This window comes from Melanerpes formicivorus, unplaced genomic scaffold (assembly GCF_026170545.1).
Source record: "Melanerpes formicivorus ecotype bairdi unplaced genomic scaffold, bMelFor1.0.p_v2 SCAF_3, whole genome shotgun sequence".
NCBI lineage: Eukaryota > Metazoa > Chordata > Aves > Piciformes > Picidae > Melanerpes > Melanerpes formicivorus.
Genome location: NW_027142355.1, coordinates 6,724,309 through 6,747,868, shown reverse-complemented (window position 1 = coordinate 6,747,868; position 23,560 = coordinate 6,724,309). Strand labels below are relative to the sequence as shown.

The following is a 23,560-nucleotide window of genomic DNA, read 5'->3' as shown; positions in this document are numbered from 1 at the left end:
ATGTCTTTAAAAGATGCGAAGGATTCAAACCTTTGCTTTCACCTCGTGTGTCTTATATGAGTTAGGGAATGGGTGCAATAAGAGTGGATACAATTACCAGTATCTCTTCCTAGTTGAGCTACCTGAAATGGGTCTGTCTGACTCCCTTCTTGGTCTCAGTAACAGCTTTAGTGCAGCTCCCTCTGAACCCTCTTCATAAATCCTTGTAATTGAGCAGCTTCAAACATGACATTTTGGTAACAATAGTTAGACTTCATTTCCTCATACAAATGTTAGATTAGTCATAATTTTAGCCAAGGGAAAATTAAAACTATGTATTTTTTTAAGTACATCCCCAGATAATGAAAGATAACAAATGCTTTAGAAACCAGCAAAAGGGACATCAGTCACTATGCCAGGTCAGTAAAAAATGCTGACAAAGTGAAACAGGTAGACACTGTTTGTGCTAATGATTCGCAGCCATAAATTCTTCAGGGGCATTAGGTGTCTGAACCAGCTGCCCTTCGGCACCTCTGCAGCAAATGGTAAATCTGTGGTATCACGTATGAGACATCTGTTCTAAAATCCTATTTCTTCTTGATTTGGGGAAATAATTTTTATATTACTTCATAGGATTATCCTAACTACTGTCTTAAAATCTTTAGTTTTTGTGCCTCTGCTAGATATTTTGAAGGAATAGTTATTCTTTACTCAGTTTGCTGGCTCCTGTGAATCCTTTTCCTAGACACTTATCTCTCTCTGTCTGGGCACTTAGCACAGGCTGTAGATTTCAAAGGCAGCAGGGTGCTGAGAGGTTAGATGCCATAATGTTGTAAGTACCTTTGTTGATCTAGCATTACATCATTAGCTGAAAATTGATACTCTGTTATTTGTTTGAGCAACAGCTGTATAAGCAATATATAGATAAGGTTGTACACAAAGTGTTTTGTGTGTTGGAGAGATAGCGTTCACAATTCATTATAAATGGAGCAACAAGGCCAAAGTGTGTTTTATTTTGTTCCTAGTAGTACTTAACACATTCTTCAATGTAGAGATGCTAAGATGCACTGAAGTTGCTGTTGCAGTGATGGAATGGTGTTTCTTCTACACCATTTTGACTGAAAATAGCTTTTTTTTAGATATTGCAGTATTCTTTACTTGATACTTGGCTGTACATAGTGTGTTACATATATGCATTTTGTAGTATTTGCATTTAAGGTTTTTGTGGGAAAAAAAAATGTTCTTGCCTTTTTTGTTTGTTTTGTTTGTTTTTCTTCCTAAGGGCCATTGCATGAATAGAAATAGTAGAAAAATGCATTCTCAAAGTGTATGAGGTAAAAGTTATTCCTTTGTGTAATTGTTTAGGATCTCTTTTATGTTTTGTGTCTGAGTGACTTTGGGGACAATTAACAGCTTGTCATTGTTTTTCAGGTTTTGTGTTTTAACAGTGAATTCCTATCTGTAAAATTTACCAGATATCTGCTAAATATTTCTCATATGTTTCAGCCCTGTTACTTGAGGTTGTAATGACCTTTTTAAGTCTCTATTACAATAGTTTAATATTAGTTTAGAAAATCAGCTGGAGCTTCTTGTGGTATATTGTCCCCCTTTTCATTACTGCATTGTCAAAGACACCTGGTGAATATGAGGTTCACCTGCTCCACAGGCTCATTTCTTATTACTGGAAAATTTGCTGTCTGTCATGGGGAGCTAGGCTGTCAACAGAAATATGAAGAACTGTGTTGGCAGAGAAAGACACTATATTCCATTTTAAAGCAGATAAGAGTACATTATTTATGTTTTATCTTTTTACCAATTATAGGTGAAAACAAATGTGTAAAACCAATTTTTGTTAGAAGTGGCAGATATTCTAATTTGCAAATACTATTTCTTTCATGTAAAGCAGAGAAGAATTCAGGATAAAGTTAAACTTGATTCCATCTTAGGACCTACCTGCACAGGGAACTGTTGAGGTCGATGAGATTCTGCAAAGGCAGAACAAAATCTGATAATGAATCCCTGTCATTTTACTAAATATTATATTTGAATAAAAATAGTAAAAAAGGCTGCATATGTTTGTTTTGCTTAAATACATTCAGCTTTACAAAGATAAGGCAAGAAACCTGTGTAACTTCTTCATGAAGCTGTACATCCCAAGCTGCATCTGTCTGAGACTCTGTTTTTGTTCAAATATGCATCTGTGCATCATATATTAGGTGAAGTACTTTGGGAAAACATAAGGCTGATGTTCTGACAGGGAGGACAAGACTTCAGAAAGTTGAAAAGCCTCCCATATACAGCATAGCTGCCTAACTGTGAGTTTAGTTGTCTAATTATCTTTAATATGTAGTCATGTATACACCTAATAATAGAATAATAATAGAATAATATAGTAAACCAGGTTGGAAGAGACCTTCAAGATCATCACATCCAAGCTATCATCCAACACCACCTAATCAACTAAACCATGCAACAAAGCACCCTATCTTTATGAAGAATTTCTTCCTAACATCCAGTCTAAACCTCCCCTGGTGCAGCTTGAGACTGTGTCCTCTTGTTCTGGTGCTGGTTGCCTGGGAGAAGAGACCAGCCCCCGCCTGTCTACAACCCCCCTTCAGGTAGTTGTAAAGAGCAATAACGTCTCTCCTGAGCCTCCTCTTCTCCAAGCTAAGCAACCCCAGCTCCCTCAGCCTCTTCCCATAAGGCTTGTGCTCAAGACCTCTCACCAGCCTTGTTGCCCTTCTCTGGACACATTCGAGTATCTCAGTGTCCTTCTTAAATTGAGGAGCCCAGAACTGGACACAATACTCAAGGTGTGGCCTAACCAGTGCAGTGTACAGGGGCAGAATGACCTCCCTGCTCCTGCTGGCCACACTATTCCTGATACCTGCCAGGATTCCATTGGCCCTCCTGGCTGCCTGGGCACACTTCAGGCTCACGTTCAGCCTACCATCGATGGGTACCCCCAGGTCCCTCTCTGCTTGGCCGCTCTCCAGCCACTCTGATCCCAGCCTGTAGCACTGCATGGGGTTGTTGTGGCCAATGTGCAGAACCTGGCACTTGGATGTGTTCAATCTCATACCGTTGATCTTACACACAAAAAAATAGGTATCAGCACTTATTAAAAATAGAACACATTTTTATTCTTCCTCATACTGAAGACTAACTTCAGTGCAGAAGTCTTTAGATGCATAGTTGCAAAAATTATTGTTTGCTTTGTCATTGTGTAGTGAGGTCTCATTTTTTGTTAGAAATAATAATTTTCTCATTTTCCTAATTTTCTAGTGTTATTAATAATTAGCTTCTCCACAAAAGTCTCTCTTTGGAGAATAGCAAGTTGCAAGAGCAAACATTGGTGGGATTTAGATGCAACAATGCAAATCAGGCAGTAGTTCTTAAATTAATTAAAACAAATAAATTCTAAAACATCACTGGAAGATCACCTAAAATATAGGAAGTAGATTGTAAACTGGATTCAGTGCTTCATGAAGCAAGCTCAGAGAATTTCTATCCCTGTCTCCTCTTCCACCTGATAATAGTGGGAAGTAGAGGTTCCTCTCCAGCACTGTATGGAAGCCACTACGAATCACTGAGTTTCTGCAGAAATTTGTTCATTTTGCCGGACAGGTGAAATGTAAAGCTTTCAATTAGCACTTTCCTTCTTCTGTCAGGAAGCGATATAAATGTAATCTCTGAGTTTGTGTTCATTTGCTAATTAGTAATTTAGAATTTTTAATGACATGCCAAAGCCTCCTAACTAATTAAGACTAATTAATTGAGAGTGTCATAATAGCAATTAGAAATGACTGGTATGCATTTGGTCATAAGACAACAGTTCAAGTTCTGTGTTTGATTTTGTAACCACAGCATTTATTGTTAACCATGTAGTCTCTGTTAAAAAAGTAGAGGTGTATAATAACACCTAATACTGAAGAACCTCATTGTGAAAGTAAGCTGTCCAAATTGTGGCTCCAAGGTTAAATTCAATCCTGTTTCAAGGCTCAGCTGTCACAGTTTGGAGTGGGTTTGTGGAATTCAGTCTGCTTGAGCCACAGTACAGTGCCTGAGGGCCTGATTTAGGATGTTGTTTTCAATTTTATGCAAAAAATACAGCAACAGGAAAATTATTTGAACTCTTAATGAAGCATTACATGTTTAAGTTTGTGCAGTGCATATTTCTAAATACATAAAGTAAACTTTGGCTGTGTTGCCTTATCTCAGATTAATATCTTGTTTCCTTTGCCCACCTGGTTATCTGAAGTGTGGATTTATTTAATGTGGGGTTTGTTGTTTGTTTTTTTTTTTTCTTTTAATTTTTCTCAGGAGGTGTTTGCATTGCTCAGTCACTCAAAATCCCTCGGGAGCCAAGACCAGGAGAATTTGAAAAGATCATCAAGCGGTTGTTGGAAACTCCAAATGCTCGAGCAGTGATCATGTTTGCAAATGAAGATGATATTAGGTGCCTGTTTTCTAATTTTTTATGTTACAGAGATGCTCAGTTGGCTGGTACAGAATAGAACAGCACAAGAGGTTTCAGATTCAATCCTCTGTAAAAGTTAGTGTCAATCCAGTGATAAGAATTTGAGTTGCAATTATACAGTTTGCTGGTCCTTTATTCTGTGGAGATGTAACCTGTTCCTAGTTTCTAAGAGTGTAGCTCCGAAAGAGTATTATTTGGTGATTGAAAAAGAAGAATCCAATAAGCATGCTAGAAAAATACAGATAAAGATGAAACAGATCTTTATTGATAAATGTAAAATATGGATAAAGATGAAAATGTTTACACTACAGTTCACCACAGTTATTGCTATATATTGTTATGCTTTAGACTGTGAAAACTACTGACTGATTGGTTATTGTGAGTGAACTCATGTATAGCCAAAATTATTCCTGGGAATTCAGAATTTTTTGTTAATACAGTTTGTTCATTTTGTTTTTTATTTGCAGGCGAATACTGGAAGCAGCCAAAAAAGCAAATCAATCTGGGCATTTCCTCTGGATTGGCTCAGATAGTTGGGGGTCAAAAATTGCGCCAGTTCAGCAGCAGGAGGAGATTGCAGAAGGAGCAGTAACCATTCTGCCCAAAAGGACGTCGATAGATGGTAGGAATGCATGTGGCACAAGCCCCATTTTCTGACAATATTCAAGAATCCTAAGTCTTATTTAAGAAAAAAAAAAAAAAAAAAAGATTAAAAAAAGGTATGTAGTCCTTGCTTACAGGGAAATCAGGGAAAACTTTCCAACTAAAGAACTTGAGCTAGCCTCATCCAGTATTCATTTAATATCTCTGTTGAGATGAGGAGATGCTGAATATGCAATTAGGCAATCTTGTAATTGAGTACTAATGAGAGCATGTGTGGTGAAGAGCTGCTTACCCATAGCTTGGTGGTCTTTTGGGACAAAAAAAAAGACTATTGGATGATAATGAGTCAGCTCATTCTCCTGGGAGGAGAGCAATCTAGACTCTGCTTTCCTTTCCTGAACTTACTTTAAGAAGCAACTGTATTAAAGTTTCAGACTTGGTGGATGAAACAGAAGCCATTGGTTTGAATTATCTTATTCCCAGGAGGGTACTGGACATGGTAACATGTCTTACTGCCTGGATAAGTGCTCTAAACTGGTAAATGATTAGAAAAACTGAGCACTGTTGATGTTACTTGGAGAAATTAGCCACATGGAAACATTTGTAAAGAGCTTAATCCAGATGGTGTGTATTAGTCATGATTTCATTATGGCTGTTGGGCTCTAGGGGTAAGATTGGTGCAGAATCTGATCAGATCTAAGCAGGAATCTTTAGTTTCTCAACCAAGTCATTAAACACACAAATAGACACAGAATTTTAGGTGTACAGGAGACTCTAGTTCACTAGAGAGGTAGTACTCAATAATTTTAGGTGGTCTTGACATGAAATTTATTTGGATCACAGTCTTTGACTAAGTAGTGATTAGAGTTTGTTTAATTTCTGGTAGGTATCCAGTTCTTTATTTGACTCACCTGTGTATTAAGATTTAAGCTATTTTCCTAACTATCTGTGTTGCATTTTTTAATTATAGAATTCTGCAGGAACTTTAGAAACTCCGGCTGTGATATTTAGAAAATATGAAGTAATAAAAACACTTTAAAAATTACCGTAGGTACTAGTGTGTTCATAAAATACTAGAGTAGTTTATACCTCAATATTTTTCTTGTTATGGTGCAAAATATTTTATTATTTTTAAATTACTATCTTCATGCTATGCCACATTTTAATGTTTCTTCCACTTCTCTTAAATGTAGGATTTGATAGATATTTTCGGAGCCGAACGCTTGCAAACAATCGAAGAAATGTCTGGTTTGCAGAATTTTGGGAGGAGAACTTTGGATGCAAGTTAGGATCACATGGAAAAAGAAATAGCAATATCAAGAAATGCACAGGTAACTGTGAAAGTAAAATATTATCTGTAAGTTGTTTACTGGAGTGTAGGAAAGGCTCCCTTCAGTTCTGTAATGCATATCATTATGTTGTAAGAAGTGTGACATTTTTCCTCAAAGAAAACAATCAGGAACGATGTTTGAGAAACTTAGTAGTTAATTTGCACAAATCCAATGATGGTACAGATTTTGGTGAATACCTGTGGCTGTGGGTCAATTCCATTCATGTTTTCAGTGACCTCCGCTCTCACCCCATCTATAGCTGTCAATATGATTTATTTTTTTTGAGGGAACGAGCACATCACGGTAATTCTCACTTCATTATCCCTGACGTATATACAGAGAATTAAATTTCTCTTTAGACTATTGAGGTCTTGATGATAGGTCAAGTCATGAACTCCTTATCTAGTTTACAAACGATGTTTGAGGATGGAGTAAAAATCAAACTGGTATATTCTTGTTGCAAAAGAACAGGCTCCTTTATTGTATTTTAAAGCTGGAATTCTCTATGAAGTTTGCACAAAAACTATGTAACTGGCACTGCTGTTCTCAAACCTGCTTGCTCAGGCATCAGACGCAATTGCATCAGTAGCTCTGACTTTCATCTCCTCTGGGAGACACTGGCTTGTCACTGTCATTTGCAAAGATTATTACAAGAGTGTCACCTTTAGTATTCTGTGACTGCAGCAGACTGTATATGTTACTTTTTGCCTAATGTCAGGGTTTCCTATGACATTTCCTTAATTACTGCCACCAGTTCCAGCATTAGTGGTAGTGACTCTGTGACTAGTGGCAGCAGAAATATCCAATTTTCTGCACCACATACATAAGTCATTGATGTGCCATGATTTTTCCTTTTATTTTTTTTCCCCACCAAATAATATTTTCCACATGAAACATGAATAATTTTGTTCACTTGCTGTTTGAAGATTGTGGCTGCCTGGTGACAGTGTGTCATGAGTTTAGCCAATTGAATCTGCTGATGAGTGTTCTGTACCATGTGGGTGTCAGCTTTAAAACAAAAGTGCTGGTTGGAGCAAATTGTCATGGGGCTTGTAGTTCAGATTGCAACATGAGTGGCTTCCTGTTGCTATTTCCAGTTTCAGGATTTTGAAATGTTGGTCTTTTCCAGTGGGCTTGTTGTGGTTTTGGGTGGCAGTGGAATTGTTTTATTTCTGGATGGCTTTTGCTGCTGCTTCTGCTTTTCTGTGAAATAGGTAATTCTACATTGTATTACTTTCATTAGACACTCCTTATTTCAACCCAGGGCTTTTTGCGGTACTTTCCCTCCCAATCTGTAGGTGGCAGGCTTGCTTGTGAGAGCAGACTGTCTTAAACCAGGACACACTGTCACACAGTCTTTGTTATCTGATTGCCCTTCCAAACTGTGCAAACAAAAGCTGCACACCACCACCCCACTTCTCTTGGGTTTGTCAGACACATATACTGTGCAGTTTCCAAATACTCACACTGTTTAGTCCTACACTTCCTCAACCATCAGATTTATGGTATGTATACTGTGCCATCGGTTTGAAGACTTACTACGCTGGACTTCACAATGTGCAGATAAATCTCACACAGAAATATGAGAGCCATGCATGCTCTCTCTCATTTCAACAACAGTGTCTTGTCTTCTGCTGTTTGCCACATACTCCAGAAAAAAACCCATGATATTGTTCCTTGCTGATGTAACTGATACCTCATTACTCTAAACCCTTACTCCTTGGCCTTGATTCATATAGCAGTAAGTCACGTCTGGGTAGTTGCCCGTGTCTGGGGAGGGATTATTTTAACTATTTTAATTGGAAAATAGATGCTTTTTAAAAGTTCCTCAGGTTGAATGAGTGCTCTATGTGCTGTAGTTGGGGAAACTCTAAATGTTACCACAGATGGCTGCATGACTTTTCTTAGCATCATCACATCTGTCAAATTGAATTACCAAGAGAAAAGTAGTGTGTAAAATGTATAGGCTGTATCTTAATAGTTTCAAAATAATTTGTTATTTGAGATGGATATCCATAGCTTTTATGAAAGAAATTATGGTGTGCTTTCTGCACCTGAAAACAGAAAGAAAACATTCTTTTCTGTATGCAGAAAGTTAGCATAATATCAAGGAATGGGATTAAGATGTGGAATCTTATACGAAGGTTGCACATGCAGGGGAAAAAAACATGAGTTCCTCTGCAAGCAAGTGTACCTAAGAGTGATAGGACCCTTGACTAAAACCCGTAAAAAATGGCTTACTACAGTAAACAAGCTGATGATTCACCACAATCCCTGTGCTTATCTAAATAAAATGTAAAGGTCTGGATAACAAAAAATAACCGAAATACATTTCTTTAAAGTAAACTGAATCAAGAGATGAGAGCTGAAGTTCAAAATAAACCTCCTGTGATTTAAGAGAAATGCTAGGTGGATAATGGGAAGATGACACACCCCCAGGCCACCTCTCAAGTCTAAACCTCGAGAATCACAAATGACATCTTGACCCACCTCAGTTTGTCATGGCCTCTCATGCACAAAATCCTCTCTGGTTCTTCATACCTCAGCCCCAGTGAAGGCAAGTCAGGCTACTATGATCTACATCTCTTAGGGATTAAAGAGAATATCCCAGCCATTAATTTATGTTTCCCTTAAAAGGCTGAAGGTTGCTTCATGGGTAGGTCTGCTCCAAAATAATGGAGGTAATTGAAAGAAATGATTGAACCCCTGAATTTCAATGAGGCTATAGGAGCTGTTACATTTAATTGTTTATAATTCAACATTGAAGCCTTTGATCCTTGTCCTATCCCATTTGCCAGTTGTCCTTCCAGTTTGTTTTCTGTGAAACTTCCTGTGTACTTTCTCAGTTATAAATTTCAGCTTTGTTCTCAAAAGGGATTTATTCCTGTTTATAGATTGGGACTAGAAGACAGATCTTAAACCCATCATTTATCCTGAGTTTCCCATATTTTATCTGGGCACTAGAGATCATAGAATCACAGAATCACCAAGGCTGGAAGAGACGTCAAAGATCATCAAGTCCAACCTGTCACCACAGACCCCATGACTAAACCATGGCACCAAGTGATTGATTAGACTAGTTCATAACAGAGAATTTTAGTTCCAACCTTTGTGGAATTAAAAAAAAAAAATCAAATTGGACCATTAAATTAGGAAATATGGAACAATGTGACTATCCTTAACTTAACCTAGCAGTGACTTAAACTTCTTTTTTTTTTTTAATTGGGGAAGAGGAAAGGCCTTTGTGGAGACAACTTTTATGTACTACTGTAGCAAAATGGAAAAAAATTGAGCGATACATGGAATGAATTGTCTGCAGAGCTTACAGGAAGCCTCACTTTACATATTTATTCAAGGCACAGGTTTTCTGCATTTGATGAAAAGATCTTTAGCAAGACATGAATCTTTCAGGGATCTTCAACAGCCTTTCTTTAGCACTGGAATCTCTCTATGGGAATGAGAAGTGGGGAGATGAGAAACTTCTCACTCATCCCTATTCCCTAGCAGAAAACTCTAAAGACAGAGGCAGTATTCATCCTTGCATCACGGTTGCAGGAGATGGCAGAGCCAGTATGACTCTTGCTCTACTTTAAATTTAACATGCTTGTAAAATTGACCCCTACTCTCAGTTTCCCCCTTGAGTCAACTGGTGGGCCAAGTTTTTGGTAGCTGAAGATTTAGCATTACTTAGAAATGTTGTGGACTGATGAGATGTATCACTGGTAGTGTGTTAATTCCAGCTCTTGGTTATTGAGCTATTAATTGTCAGTCCTACCTTAAGTTAGGTTTCTAGAGAAATGTACAAAAGCATGAATTTGAAGGTTTGAAAATGAAATGAAGAAATCCCAGACTGCTTTCTGCATTTGAATTGTGGGGCTGACAATGCACACCATCACTCTTTCAGTAGACCAAAACAGTGACAGAAAAAGACAGCAATGTTAATAATGAAGAGTTAAGGGAGAAGGATAAGAAGCAAATGAAATGTACTCATATTAGCTTCTACTAGCCTCACAGAATGTTGCTATTTGATTTCCTTCTAACAAATTGTGAAGTCCTCTTTGCATATATATTATGTATTTGTGGACATGTTTGTGCTTGCATGCATAAGCAAATAGAAATCTAACACGAATTTGCTTACTGTATCATGTTTTAATGTGTACAACGGTAGCCTCAAATTAGAATCTGACAAGAAGATACAGTTCCATTGAGATTTGTTCTGGATTTCCCCTGTAGCATCCCTTCAAGGCATGCATTTATCATAGCATTTACAATATTTGAACAGTAAAATGTGACCCTTTAATAAAACCTCAACAAAAAAGTTAATTGAAAAAACTCCTTCATGCACATCCCTACAGAAGTAGTCTTTGCTTATTTTGTATGGTTAGCATTTTAACTACTCTGCAAAACTAATCAACCTTTAACTGACTATAATGACTGACTGTGCTGCTAAAAATAAAGATGGAAGAGTTTCCAAAAGCATAGAGAGACCTATGTAAATAAGTCCAATATCAATTTGCTCTATCAAACTGAACTATTTGTTTCACAGAAAAAAATCATTGAACAGTATAACAGACATGCACTTGCAGGAACTTTATAGATACATTTCTTAATTATTTTCTTTCAACTAACCTCTTTGAAAATACAATTGCACCTGAAAATATTAATAGAAATAGATTTAGTCATGTATATGAAGCCATGTTCTGAAAAATGCACAGAACAAATTGAAAAATTTAAACAGATACACTGCATTGCTATTTAGTTGGACTAATAGTTCCACTACAATAAAATCACTTCTAAAGTAGTTATTTGTTGAGGCCTGCACAAAGTTACAAAAACCCCAAAACAGCATAGATGCAGTTGAGGTGTGGTGAGTTGCACCATGATTCCCAAAAGGCACTAAGGCACTAAAGATCTGTTCCTGAGCACACAGAAGGAGCTACATGCTATCCCTCTTTGTGCGCCTTGTGTGTTATGACCAGTATGCTTAAGCATAAGAGGTACAATAGTCTTTCTCTTTGTTTGCTGTTCTTTGCCATTTTCTTGATTCCCATTTAAAAAGTAGCTTATAAACAAATTGCAGAAAGATTTTTTTAAAAAGGTAGAAAACAGGACTCTGGTATTTACCTATCTGTCAGCCTCACTTCTGTGCCTGGGAGGATCATGGAACAGATCCTCCTGGAAGCTATACTGAAACACATGGAGGAATGGGAGGTGATTCAAGACAGCCAACATGGCTTCGCCAAAGTCAAGTCTTGTCTGACCAACTTAGCGGCTTTCTATGACAGTGTAGCAAGATCAGTAGAAAAAGACCAACAGATGTCATCTATCTGGACTTACGTAAAGCCTTTGACACAGTCAACATCCTGCTCTCTAAACTGGAGAGATAAGGATTTGATGGGTAGACTATTCAGTGGGTAAGGAATTTGGTTGTCTGATTGCAGGCAAAGCATAGTGGTCAATGGCTTTATGTCTAGATGAGACGTGACAAGTGGTGTCCCTCAGTGGTCTGTACTGGGACCAGTATTTTTTAATAATTTTATCAATGCTATAGACAGTGAGATTGAGTGCTGTGAGATCCCAGTTGCTCTGTTGTCACAGACAGGGTGTGACATGGTCTGACCCTATGTCTTGAAAGCACTGCAACAGCGCCACTGAAAGGCCAGTGTGAACATTGCACAATACAAAGCTCTGGAGGCACTGCCCCTGCCCAGAAGGAGGTGATGGGGAAATGGCAACTTCCGGCCGGCTAAGTGTTGGCAGTGCCCCCCAGAGCTCCACCTAGCGCACTCCGCACAGGCAGCCTGGTTGCACCACTCCTGCTGCTTCTCACCATGCCATACTGCTTGAGCTGTCCACCAGCTCTGCACTATCCATCCCCCAGATCTGTCTGACACTCTGCTCCACACTGCCTGTGTGGCCTGGACGGCTTCCCTCTCCCTGTGCTGCTCTGCCAGCCCCGCACTACTCTGTTTCCACCACTGCCATGGAGGGCTCTTCTTTTATAAGTGTGTGCCTGCTGCCAAGAACATGGGACTGTTCCTGTGATAATTCTATGAGCTGAACCCAGGAAATGGTGATATCTCTTCCCTTTCTCTTATTTTCCATTTCCTATTCCTTCCCACTTTCTCTCTGCTCTGATCCAATCCAATAAAGCCCATTCATCAGCCATTTGACATTGACTCACTTTCATTTACTCCAAGGGAATTCCTTGAATCTTAGCATGACCCCCTACTGCTGACCAGGATTGGTACAGGAGGACCAGCTTGTGACAAGTGTACCCTCACAAAGTTTGCAGATGCTACCAAGCTGAGTTGTGCAGTTGACAAGACTGAGGGTTGGGATGCCATCCAGAGGGACCTGCACCTGGGCTGGGACAATCCTTATTATCAATACAGTTTGGGGCATGAAGTGATAGAAGGCAGCCCTATGGAAAAGGACTTGGAAGTTCTGGTGGATGTGAAACTGGACATGAGCCAACAGTGTGCACTTGCAACCCAAAAGGCCAGTTGCATACTGGACTGCATCAAAAGAATTATGGCCAGCAGGCTGAGAAGAGGTGATTCTACCACTTTGCACCTGTAGTGCTGTGTCCAGCTCTGGTGGACTCAGCAGAAGAATGATGTGGACCTGATGGAGTAGGTCCAGAGAAGGGCCATGTGACCATTTGAGGCTGTCCCCTTAAGAAAGGGAATATTGTAGTCGGATGTTTGTAAACGAAAGACGGATCTAAACTAATTTCATTGGTAGATTGGGGGGAAGCACCTTTTGAACTGGGAGCACATCAGAGTATCCTGGGCATTCCTGCACTTTTCTAGTCAGTCTTGCTTTTCCCCCTTTGCAGCTCACAGCGTTCTGGGCTTTCGGCCAAGGCTTGACCTTGAAACTGATAAATTGCAAGGCCTGTATTAACCGCTTTCGAATTAACACATACCTGATTTTAATTTTTTTCTCTTTTCTCTCTTTCTAACCCTCTCTGGGGAAAGGGGGAGAGAATGGGGAGCAGAGGTGGGGACCCCCCCCCTCAGCAGAGGGGGGAACTCTCATTTCTGTGCTACTTTGTTGTATATTTCTGTATATATTGTAAATACTGTAAATTCTGTATATATTCCCCTGCATATCCTATATTGCTTTGTAAATATACAGCATCCACTGCTTTGCTAATTCAGCTGTAAGTTTTTTTTTCTTCACTTTCTGGGGGGAGAAGAAGGCACGGCCTTTCCCTTCCAACCCTACGACAGGCCACAAAAATGAACAAGGGGCTGTAACACCTCTCCTATGATGACATGCTGAAGGAGCTGGGGTTGTTCAGCGTAGAGAAGAAAAGACTTTGTGGAGACCTAATAGTGGCCTTCCAGTACCTGAAGAGGGCTTACAAGAAAGATGGAAAGGGACTGTGTGCAAAGGCCTGTAGCAATAGGGCAAGGGTCAATGGTTTGAAATTAGAGAATAGATTTGGGCATTAGGAGGAAGTTCTTTATCAAGAGGGTAGTGAAACTGGAACAGGTTGCCCAGAGAGGTAGTTGAGGGTTCAGTGGGACTCTGGGCAACCTGATCTAATGGAAGATGTCCCTGCTTACTGAAGGGGGGTTGGACTAGATGACCTTTGGAGGTCCCTTCTGACCCAAACCATTCTATGTTTATATGATTCTATGACTGAACAATGTGGACTTGCCATCCAGAAGGTAAATCACATCCTGGGCAGCATCTGAAGAAGCATCGCCAGCAGACTGAGACAGGCAATTCTGCCATTCTGCTCTGCTCTGGTGAGACTTCACTTGGAGTACTGTGTCTAGTTCTGAGGCCCCCAACACAAGAAGGACATGGACCATCTGGAGCTAGTCCAGAGGATGATCAGAGGGCTGGAGTAGCTCTCCTGTGAAGACAGGCTGAAAGAATTGGGTCTGTTCGGTCTGGAGAAGAGAAGGCTTCAGGGAGACCTTATAGCTACATTTCAGTATCCAAAGGGGACCTATAGGAAGGCTGGGGAAGGTCTGCTTAAAAGGGCTTGTAGAAATAGGATGAGGGACAATGGTTTACACTGGAGCAGGGTAGATTTAGGCTAGACATGAGGAGGAAGTTCTTTACAGTGAGAATGATGAGATACAGAAACAGGTTGCCCAGAGCTGGGGTGGAAGCCCCATGCCTGGAGACATTCCAGGTCAAATTTGATGTGATCCTGAGCAACCTGATATAATTGGAGATGTTCCTGCTTAATGCAGGGGAGTTGTATAAGAGGATCTTTGAGGGTCCCTTCCAATCTGATGCTTTCTATGATTTTGATTCTATGATTTTTGAATTTTTATTTACATCGATAAAATGTCTATTGCTACTTCGTATAAGTACAGTAATTCTGTGTAAAACCCACAGTAGTCAGATTTGCAGCCTGCTAAGCAGGAGCCAAGCTGACTGTTGAATCTTTGCTGCCCATCACATCAACAGGACACAAAAGACGCTGAGAAGTATTTGCATAGCTAGAGTTGCTTTTCACTCTTCTGTGGACATTTTCTCAGAACTGTGAAAACTGTGCTGCGGGTAGCTGCACTACAGTGCCCACAAGCTGCCTCTAATGTAGCATTAAATCGTACTGCATCGTGTGCCATTAAATTATATATGGAGCTACAGAGTATTTACTTTTGGGTTTAGGACAATAAATCATGTCTCAGGTGATGCCAAAACCTCTTCCAATGACCTAAATGAAGTTCAATATCTTTCTTATGGTATACTATAAGCCATGAAGTCACCATTTGTGGAGATTTTTTTCTGATTTTCAGTTTTAGAAGCCTGGGTAGTCGATTTCATAGAAAAAATCTGATATCTGAGGACAGTGATTGACATTCTGCCAAAATTAACAGGGCTGCAATAAGGACTTTCTCATGCTGTACATCAGGTCGGGATGTTTAGACCAAATTATCTCTGGATGGTGGAGAACTGGCAGGCAAGAACTTTACCATCTCACTACTGTCAGAATTTGGTATACTGGTGAGCAGTAGAAGATCATAGCTTAAGCTTATTTCATCAAAAAAAGCCCATATTGATTGTCTTCCAAAGAGCCAGTTCTGGCTCTTATTCCAGACACTACAGAATTTCAGAAGATTCAAGTTGAATACTGTTTCATCAGGAACTGTTAATGTGCATAAATACTACTTAAAGTGTCTGAGAGCTGTCAGATCAGAGAACCTAATGTACTCTGCCCATTTACTGATTTGATTTCTTTATTTCACTTGCTGTCATCCTTTTGTGTTATTTTACCAGTTGTTAGTGTTTTTAAATCATTTTATAATATATCCATCAGAATAACATATCTCAATCCTGTTGTCAAATCTTAGATTCACCTACACAACACATAATTTAAAAAAGCTTCTTGTAACAGAATGAAGAAGAAATTGTTGATATACTCTGTAGAGGTCTTTGTTTCTCTATAATTTTATTCATAAACAGGAATTCAAGTCTTGTATTCTGTCAGGAAATGTGTCAGTTTTAGATTTGTAATGTTTTATAAAATTATGAGTCATATTCCACTGCACAATCATTTAAATAGAGTATCTTGCCATTTTAGTTTTGGTACACTTGCTGCCAAACTGGAATACTTTTAATACACGTATGCATGTGTGGATTTGTGGGTATGTTTGCTAGTAAGTATTGAGTCCAGAAATTCTTGTTCCTCCTCAGAGCCTCTGCAGGAGTGCCATATCCCAGTGAACAAATTGTTGCTTTAATTGCACATTTGTGCAAACTTGAACTGCACATTCTCAAATGTGACCTCAAAACACTTGTAATCAGTATTACTAATGATGTAACTTAAATGTCACACAGGTAAAGATGTCATCTGTGTATAATCCTTGTTCCTGGGAGACAATGGTAAGTTACTCCATCATTTTCCAGTATTAGCCCAAACACTTTGGACACATGCTAGTAGTATGGGAAAGTCAAGAGTCAAAGCCTTTGATCTCCTGGTCTGCCACAAACAGACTCATGCTCTGAATAAGAAGAGAGATTTTGTATAGGCCAGAGTCCCAGATACCCTTGTTCAGGTAGAAAACTTATTTGTTATTTTCCCTTTTGAGCAAGTGTTTGTAATCCTGCCTTGTGAGTGGACTGAAAGAACTGTTTTAATGTTGTGTATGCATAATCTGTACCACTATTCCAGCATTTCAGGTTGCAGTGCTTTAAGCATTTGGTGTGTATACCTGCTACCTGACTAGATGCTTCATCAGGATGCAAGTAGTACAATAAAAACATAGTTTAAATCCTCAAAAAGGACTATTAGCTGCACAGTTTTCAAGATCCTTGGATGTGGTCAGACAGGCTGATCAGCTCATTGTAACCTCATAGGAGGTTGCTGATCTTTCAGACCTGTTGACCACTGTCCAAGCACTCTAGCACTGTTCTGTGAACACTGATCCCTCTGAATAAGTTATAAGGATATAGAGCCCTCTCTGTCCACAGTTTTTGTGAAGAAGAATTTAACTGTTTGTGGTACTTGTTTGCACCAGCTACAAGCTAACATTACATTATTCCATTGATTAGTGTTCAGGGTGTGGTGGGTTGGGTTAGGGGGAGAATCTATCTAATACACAGCTTAATCTTTATAAGCTATTTTAAATATTCTTGGAATAGGTAATCATTCAAGATATTCAAGATATGTATTTAGATTTGCCAGTACTTATTTTCTCAGTAGATATAACATAGCTTGTTTGTCCAGTTTTGTAACTGCAAAAATAATGTCATCTCAAACATATACTGGAATGAGGAATGACTTATACAGAGGCTGGCACAAGCCAACCCTTTCTCTGATAGTGAATAGTTGACTTACAGCATATCAACAAATTAAACATGAATGCAAGGGAAAAGAAAATGGTAAACCAAAGGAAATTACGTTTTTTGTAATGATCTTTCATAGAATCATAGAATCAACAAGGTTGGAAAAGACCTCAGAGATCATCAAGTCCAACCTATTACCTAATAACTAACACCTCATGACTAACTAAACCATGGTTTCAAGTGCCATGTCCAGTCCTTTTTTGAACACCTCCAGGGATGGTGTCTCCACCACCTCCCTGGGCAGCACATTCCAATGGCCAATTACTCTTTCCAACGGCTAACAACTCTCTCTGTGAAGAGCTTTCTCCTCACCTCAAGCCTAAACTTCCCCTGGCGCAGCTTGAGACTGTGTCCTCTTGTACTGCCACTGGTTGCCTGGGAGAAGAGACCCTCACCTGTCTACAACCTCCCTTCAGGTAGCTGAAGAGAGCAATAAGTTCTCCCCTGAGCCTCCTCTTCTCCAAGATAAACAATCCCAGCTCCCTTAGCCTCTCCTCATAGGGCTTGTGCTCAAGACCTCTCATCAGCCTCGTTGCCTTTCTCTGGACACTCTCCAGCATCTCAATGTCCTTCTTAAATTGAGGAGCCCAGTACTGGGACACAGTACTCAAGGTGTGGCCTAACGAGCACTGAGTACAGGGGCAGAATGACTTCCCTGCTCCTGCTAGCTACACTATTTCTGATGCAGGCCAGGATGCCACTGGCCTTCTTGGCCACCTGGGCACATTGCTGGCTGTCAGCCACTACTCCCAGGTCCCTTTCTGCCTGGCTGCACTCCAGCCACTCTGACCCCAGCATGTAGCGCCACATGGGGTTGTTGTGACCAAAGTGCAGCACCTGGCACTTGGACTTGTTAAATGCCATCATGCTGGACCCCGCCCATCTGTGCAGCCTGTCAGGGTCCCTCTGGAAATCCCTTCTACCCTCTAACAGATCCGGCCCATCCGGCCCTTCTTGTGGATGGGCATCACATTGGCCAGTTTCCAGTCATCTGGGACCTCTCCAGTGAGCCAGGACTGGTGGAAAATGATGGAGAGCGGCTTGGCCAGCTCATCTGCCAGCTCTCTCAGCACCCTAGGTGGATCCCATCTGGTCCCATGGACTTGTGAGTATCCAAGTGGCTCAGCAAGTCCCTAACTACTAATGTTTGATATTAAAGAAAGTTTAACTTATTCTGATGTTAGATAGAAATACCCCAACTAATTATGTGTTTTAAAAAATTATATTAATTTTATAATATAATTAATACAGATAAGCTAACTGCTTTTACAATTTTATGAAAAAGGAATTAAAATACCTTACTCTGCTTTCAGATCATGAACATTTTTGATATATTGAATAATTATTTACCTTTTTACCTGTGAAATGCACCTGATGTATAAGTAATTGCTCACCTTTTGTGGAAGGGAGTTCAAACTGGTCGTCTGTAAACAGATGCAGATGCTTTTTAATCTACTGAGTAGAATTTAGTCGCAGAAATAGACCCAGAAAAATCAATGGGCCATACATAATAGGTTATATAAATCAGGGTAGAAAAGGAGGTCAGAAATTGTTTTTTAATGGATAAGTGTATCCATTAAATGTAGCAATTATACTTGAAGATTTCCGGAGTATTATTTGTATCCAGTATTTGTGATAAGTGTTTTTGTATAAAGGGTTCCTACGAGAGGTCAGATAGAAGCACAAGTGCCCCCAGTTTGTGTTAAAATCAGTCTAAAGAGGAGAGGAGAGGTATTGCTTGTTACATTTGCCCTTGGGTGGAGCTCATGAGACAGTATTTACTTAATTCTTTAACTTCTGGCAGGCCACCTCCACATGTCTTAGTAAGCTGCTTAAACTGGTATGACTTTGCAAGGATACCCGTCTCTCTTTACAAGCTGCAAATAGACCTAGATGATTAATTTGGATGAGGTGCCCCATTTTTAAATTGCTCAAATGAAATGAATCCCATTCAATGGCTGCATGGATCACTGCCTTCTCAACAAAGCAGGCTGCATTCCCAGATTATGTAAATCCTGGTGATAAATCTAGTATATGCTTATATTATGACTATATTACTTAAATGTTTAGAGGTAATTTAGCATCCATACAATTACTTTCACAGACAGAAACAAAATGGAAGGTAAAACTTGGCAGTCAACAGTACATTATCATCAAATATTACTCAGATCTGAATATATATCTGCCTATTGATAATACCATAGATTTTCAGAGTGCATTATCCCATTCAAGTATGCAAAATATTTGAAAGGGACTTGTTGACTAAGGTTTGTATTTCAGGTTTATATCTAGGCTTTGTTTAAAAATTAATTATTTTATTATTCTGACCAAGATCTTTCTATTCTGTGATGGAATAATCCCACATGATAAGGGTTTTAAATTTTTGACAAATCTGCATAATGTACATGATCTGTCACCGAGACAAAAGCAGCTGGTGTTGTGGTCTCATGCTACATACCTTATGGAAAATAAGTTACTTCCAATTTATTAAAGTCATACTCTGGGAGAAATTGTGCTTCCATTAGTGGTATTTTAAGGTGCATCTGTTAACGATGGGTGATTAATGCTGTAGGGTTTTTCTACTATATCTTCAGCATTTAGAGAAGTTTTTGCAGCCAAGGATGATCTTGGATGTTTTATTACTGTTTTAGTTAAAATTCAAGACAGTGAAAGGGAAGCATTGCATACATTCCACCTGCCCCACAAAACAGTAAGACCCAAATGCTTTCAGAAGCTCTGCAGTCATAGGGCTGGTAGTGTTCTGAGGCCATGGTATACTATGCTGCCTTTCCACGTGCTCTTTAGGTCAGAGATGGCATTTTTCACTTATTTATTTTTTAATCTGTGTTTTGCTGTTGTGTTCTTTCAAGCAAAGAAGAAAAATGAATTTGCATTTGCACATCATAAACCTGCTCTTCAGAGGTGTCCTGTGGAATTTAACTGCCACATAAGCATTGTTTGGCTTAGAAAATAAAGATGCTTTATCACTCTCAGTGTTCAGTTCTGACTGTTGATAGACTATTTCCTGAGCCATACCCTTGAAAGAGCAATTCTTCAGAGACTTTCAGGTACATCAACAATTATTCTTTCATGTTGAAATGAACGAATCATTTCCAGCACCAGTAACACTTCAAGGTAACATTTTAAATTGTCTCTTCCTGTCACTTCTGAAACTATAGCAAATAAGAAACAATTTCATTTTATTCCTTTCAAATTTTGAAACAGAGCCTGAGACTCTGAAAGTGGCAGATTTAGGGACATTGTAAGTGTCCTCCCTGACCACCAACCTGATCTCCTTCTATGACAAGATGACATGAATATTGGATGAGGGAAAGACTGTGGATATTGTCTTTTGAAAAGCCTCTGACACTGTTCCCCACAGAATTCTTGTGGACAAACTGGCTGCACATGGCTTGAATGAGCCCAGGCTCAGCTGGATACAGCACTGGCTGGGTGAACAGGCCCAAAGAATGATGGTCAATGGAGTTAAATCCAGCTGGCAGCCAGTCACAAGTGGTGTTCCCCTGGGCTCAGTGTTGAGACTACTTCTGCTTAACATCTTTATTGATGACCTTGTTGAAGAGTGTATCATCAGTAAGTTTGCAGATGACAGCAAGTTAGGTGGGAGTGTTGATCTGCACAAGGGTCAGGAGGCTCTACAGAAGGAATTGGATAGATTGGATCAATGAGCCAACCTTAATAGGACGAGCTTCAACAAGGCTGAATTCCAGGTCCTGCACTTGGGTCACAACAACCCCAAGCAAAACTACAGGCTTGGAAAAGTGTGGCTGGAAAGCTGTATGGCAAAAAAGGGATCTGGAGGTCCTAATTGACCAGCAACTGAATATGAGCAAGCAGTGTGCCCAAGTGACCAAGAAAGCCAATGGCATCCTAGCTTGTATTAGAAATGATGTGTCCAGCAGGAGTAGGGAGGTGTTTGTCCCCTTGTACTCAGCTCTGCTGAGGCCACACCTTGAACATTGTGTCCAGGTTTGGATATGATGCTTGGGGATGTGGTTTAGGGGTGAACCTTGTAGAGTAGGGTTTTCAGTTGGACTTGGGGATCCTGAGGGTCTTTTCCAACCTGAATGTTTCCATGATTCTGTTTTCCTGGCACTCTCTGTTAAATAATGTTCCTTTACATAGGCTCTGATTGACCCATACCTTTGCAAGCTGCAGTATGAGGCTTTCCCGTCTGCATAAGATCTGGTTTGAATTTGGGCTGAGCATTAAGGTCACTTTTCATTTTATGTGGACCATTTTCACAAATACCTCTGTGAAATTGTCTTTCATGTTATTTGTGATGATAATAAAAGGAACATGGTTTGGAACACTAGGCAAAAAAAATTTGCAACTTAGTTTAACAGGCATAAAATTCAGAGGATGTATAACGGCCAAATCTTTAATGCTGTAGATGAATGTTGCTTTATTGACATGAAAAGATAGAATATTTGAGAAGATATGGCCCCCCAAATGAGAGTAATAACTTGAATTTTTTTTTGGGGGTGTGTGTGTTGAAATCACAGAGAGGATTGTAATCAAAGGCTGAGTAGGATAAGAAAAGCTTTAAAGGAATCATCAGAAGGGAAGCTACACTGCTTTTCACTTCAGAAGACAAAAGTTTTAGATCTTAAAAGTAGGATGAAAATAAGCAGAGCTTTATAGACAGGTTACACAGAATCTTGAAATAGAGACAAGACTTTTGAACAACTTATGAAAGGGGTAATCAACCAAGAATTTGGCCTCAATGAGAAAAAATGCTTAAATGCTCTAGTATTGATAAAAGGAAAATTGAATGTGCGACGGCACTGTTGTGTGCATTACTCCAGGCTCTTTTGGTCTGTTGTTACCTGGCTCTGTTTTCCACAGTTTATCTTTTGTTTTTGTTTTTCTCATTTTACCACAAATCACTCTTCTGAGAAAAAGAATTAAGATTTCTTGCAGCCTCTTTCACTGTGATATTGAATTATGTAGAGTTTGTTTTTTTTTTGCTTGTAGAACCTTTAAGTTCAGGATTGTATGTTTCTTTTCAGATATACATGTGACATTAAAAATGAAGAAAGCATGCTTGTAAAATTTGGGTAGTGCTTTTACCATCATCTGTGCCTTTTTATAGTGTTCCTTAACAGAAACAAACAAAAAAAAATTCACCATTCCTATATTTATTTTTTCTATTTCTTAATATTTTTTTCCTTCATTTTTAGAAAGATGCACCTGAGCATATTTTGATCATAATTACTAAGGTGTTTGTAGTTATATCTGGAATTGGGTCTGGTGCACTCTTTCAGACAAAACCCAATATCCTTTCTATTCTTGGCATTCTTTGCTTGTTGTTCATGTTGGTCTTTTGCAGTATCTCCAACCGATGCTTCATTATGATATTTACCTGCCTTAAATCTGGCTATCCAAACTCTCATATGATCATGTTTTGTGCTCCTTCAGTCTCTATAACTCTCTGTACCATTTAATTTTCCTAGTTGCTATTGTGGCTGAGTGGCCAAACCCATCATCCTCCCATTCTTTCAGTTCACACAAGGAGTTCAGTTCTGTGACACTTGTTGATGAGGTTAAATTTTAACTTGTTGCCTCATCTGTTCTCTAATATACAGCATTAATTCTGCATCTGATCTGAGGTAATTTGTCATTTCTATACATTTGGTTCATAGTATTCAAGTCCTTAGTAACTCTTAACAGACTATGTACATTTTTCTACAGCTCAATACATGAATTCCTTTATTAATGTGGTTTTGACTAGGTTTTTTGTTTCTCAATATTCTCCTTTTTTAAATGTAGTTTAGGATGTTAGTTTAGTTAATTCTCTTTTGAGGCTGAGGAACCTAATTAGATGACAATCAACCATTTCAGGTCTAATTATGTCTTCAAACAATTGATGTGCAATATTTAGAAATACAGCTCAAATCCTGCAAGGTAGGGTCTACAGGGCCCACATAAGCATCTGCGCAGGACTGCACTGAACTCAGTAGAATTTCTCAGCTGAAAAGACTTAAGAATGATTTGGCAACATGCAGCATGTCATATATATTTTTTACCCACATGAAAAAACATTCCATAGCCACTTCCACAAAGAAACAGTGATTTTAAGTGCTGGTAGTTTGCCTTTTCATGGTACCTCCCTAGAGAGTAGGTGGTTATTTGAAAAATTACATTATTAATACTTTTAACTTTTAGCTGGTCATATTTTCTTTCTTCAGTTTTGTATGTGATTCTTTTTTCTGATCGAAGGATGATATAACCCTACTGCTTGGTTTTTGACATCCAAGCAGATCTACTCTCTGGGATATTCCATTTTAAAATATTACTGCAGTGTATGCCATGCATGTGTGTT

At 39.2% G+C, this 23,560-nt stretch overlaps 1 protein-coding gene across 9 annotated transcripts in view; it reads left to right on the top strand.

Moving 5' to 3' along the window:
• GRM8 (glutamate metabotropic receptor 8) overlaps positions 1–23,560 on the top strand; it is a 359,393-nt gene that overhangs the window by 150,905 nt on the left and 184,928 nt on the right. For all 9 annotated transcript variants that reach the window (XM_068165642.1, XM_068165650.1, XM_068165657.1 and 6 more), the window contains exons 4-6: positions 4,303–4,438; positions 4,927–5,081; positions 6,256–6,393. In XM_068165642.1, the coding sequence (XP_068021743.1) occupies positions 4,303–4,438; positions 4,927–5,081; positions 6,256–6,393 (429 nt within the window). The remainder of the gene's footprint in view (positions 1–4,302; positions 4,439–4,926; positions 5,082–6,255; positions 6,394–23,560) is intronic.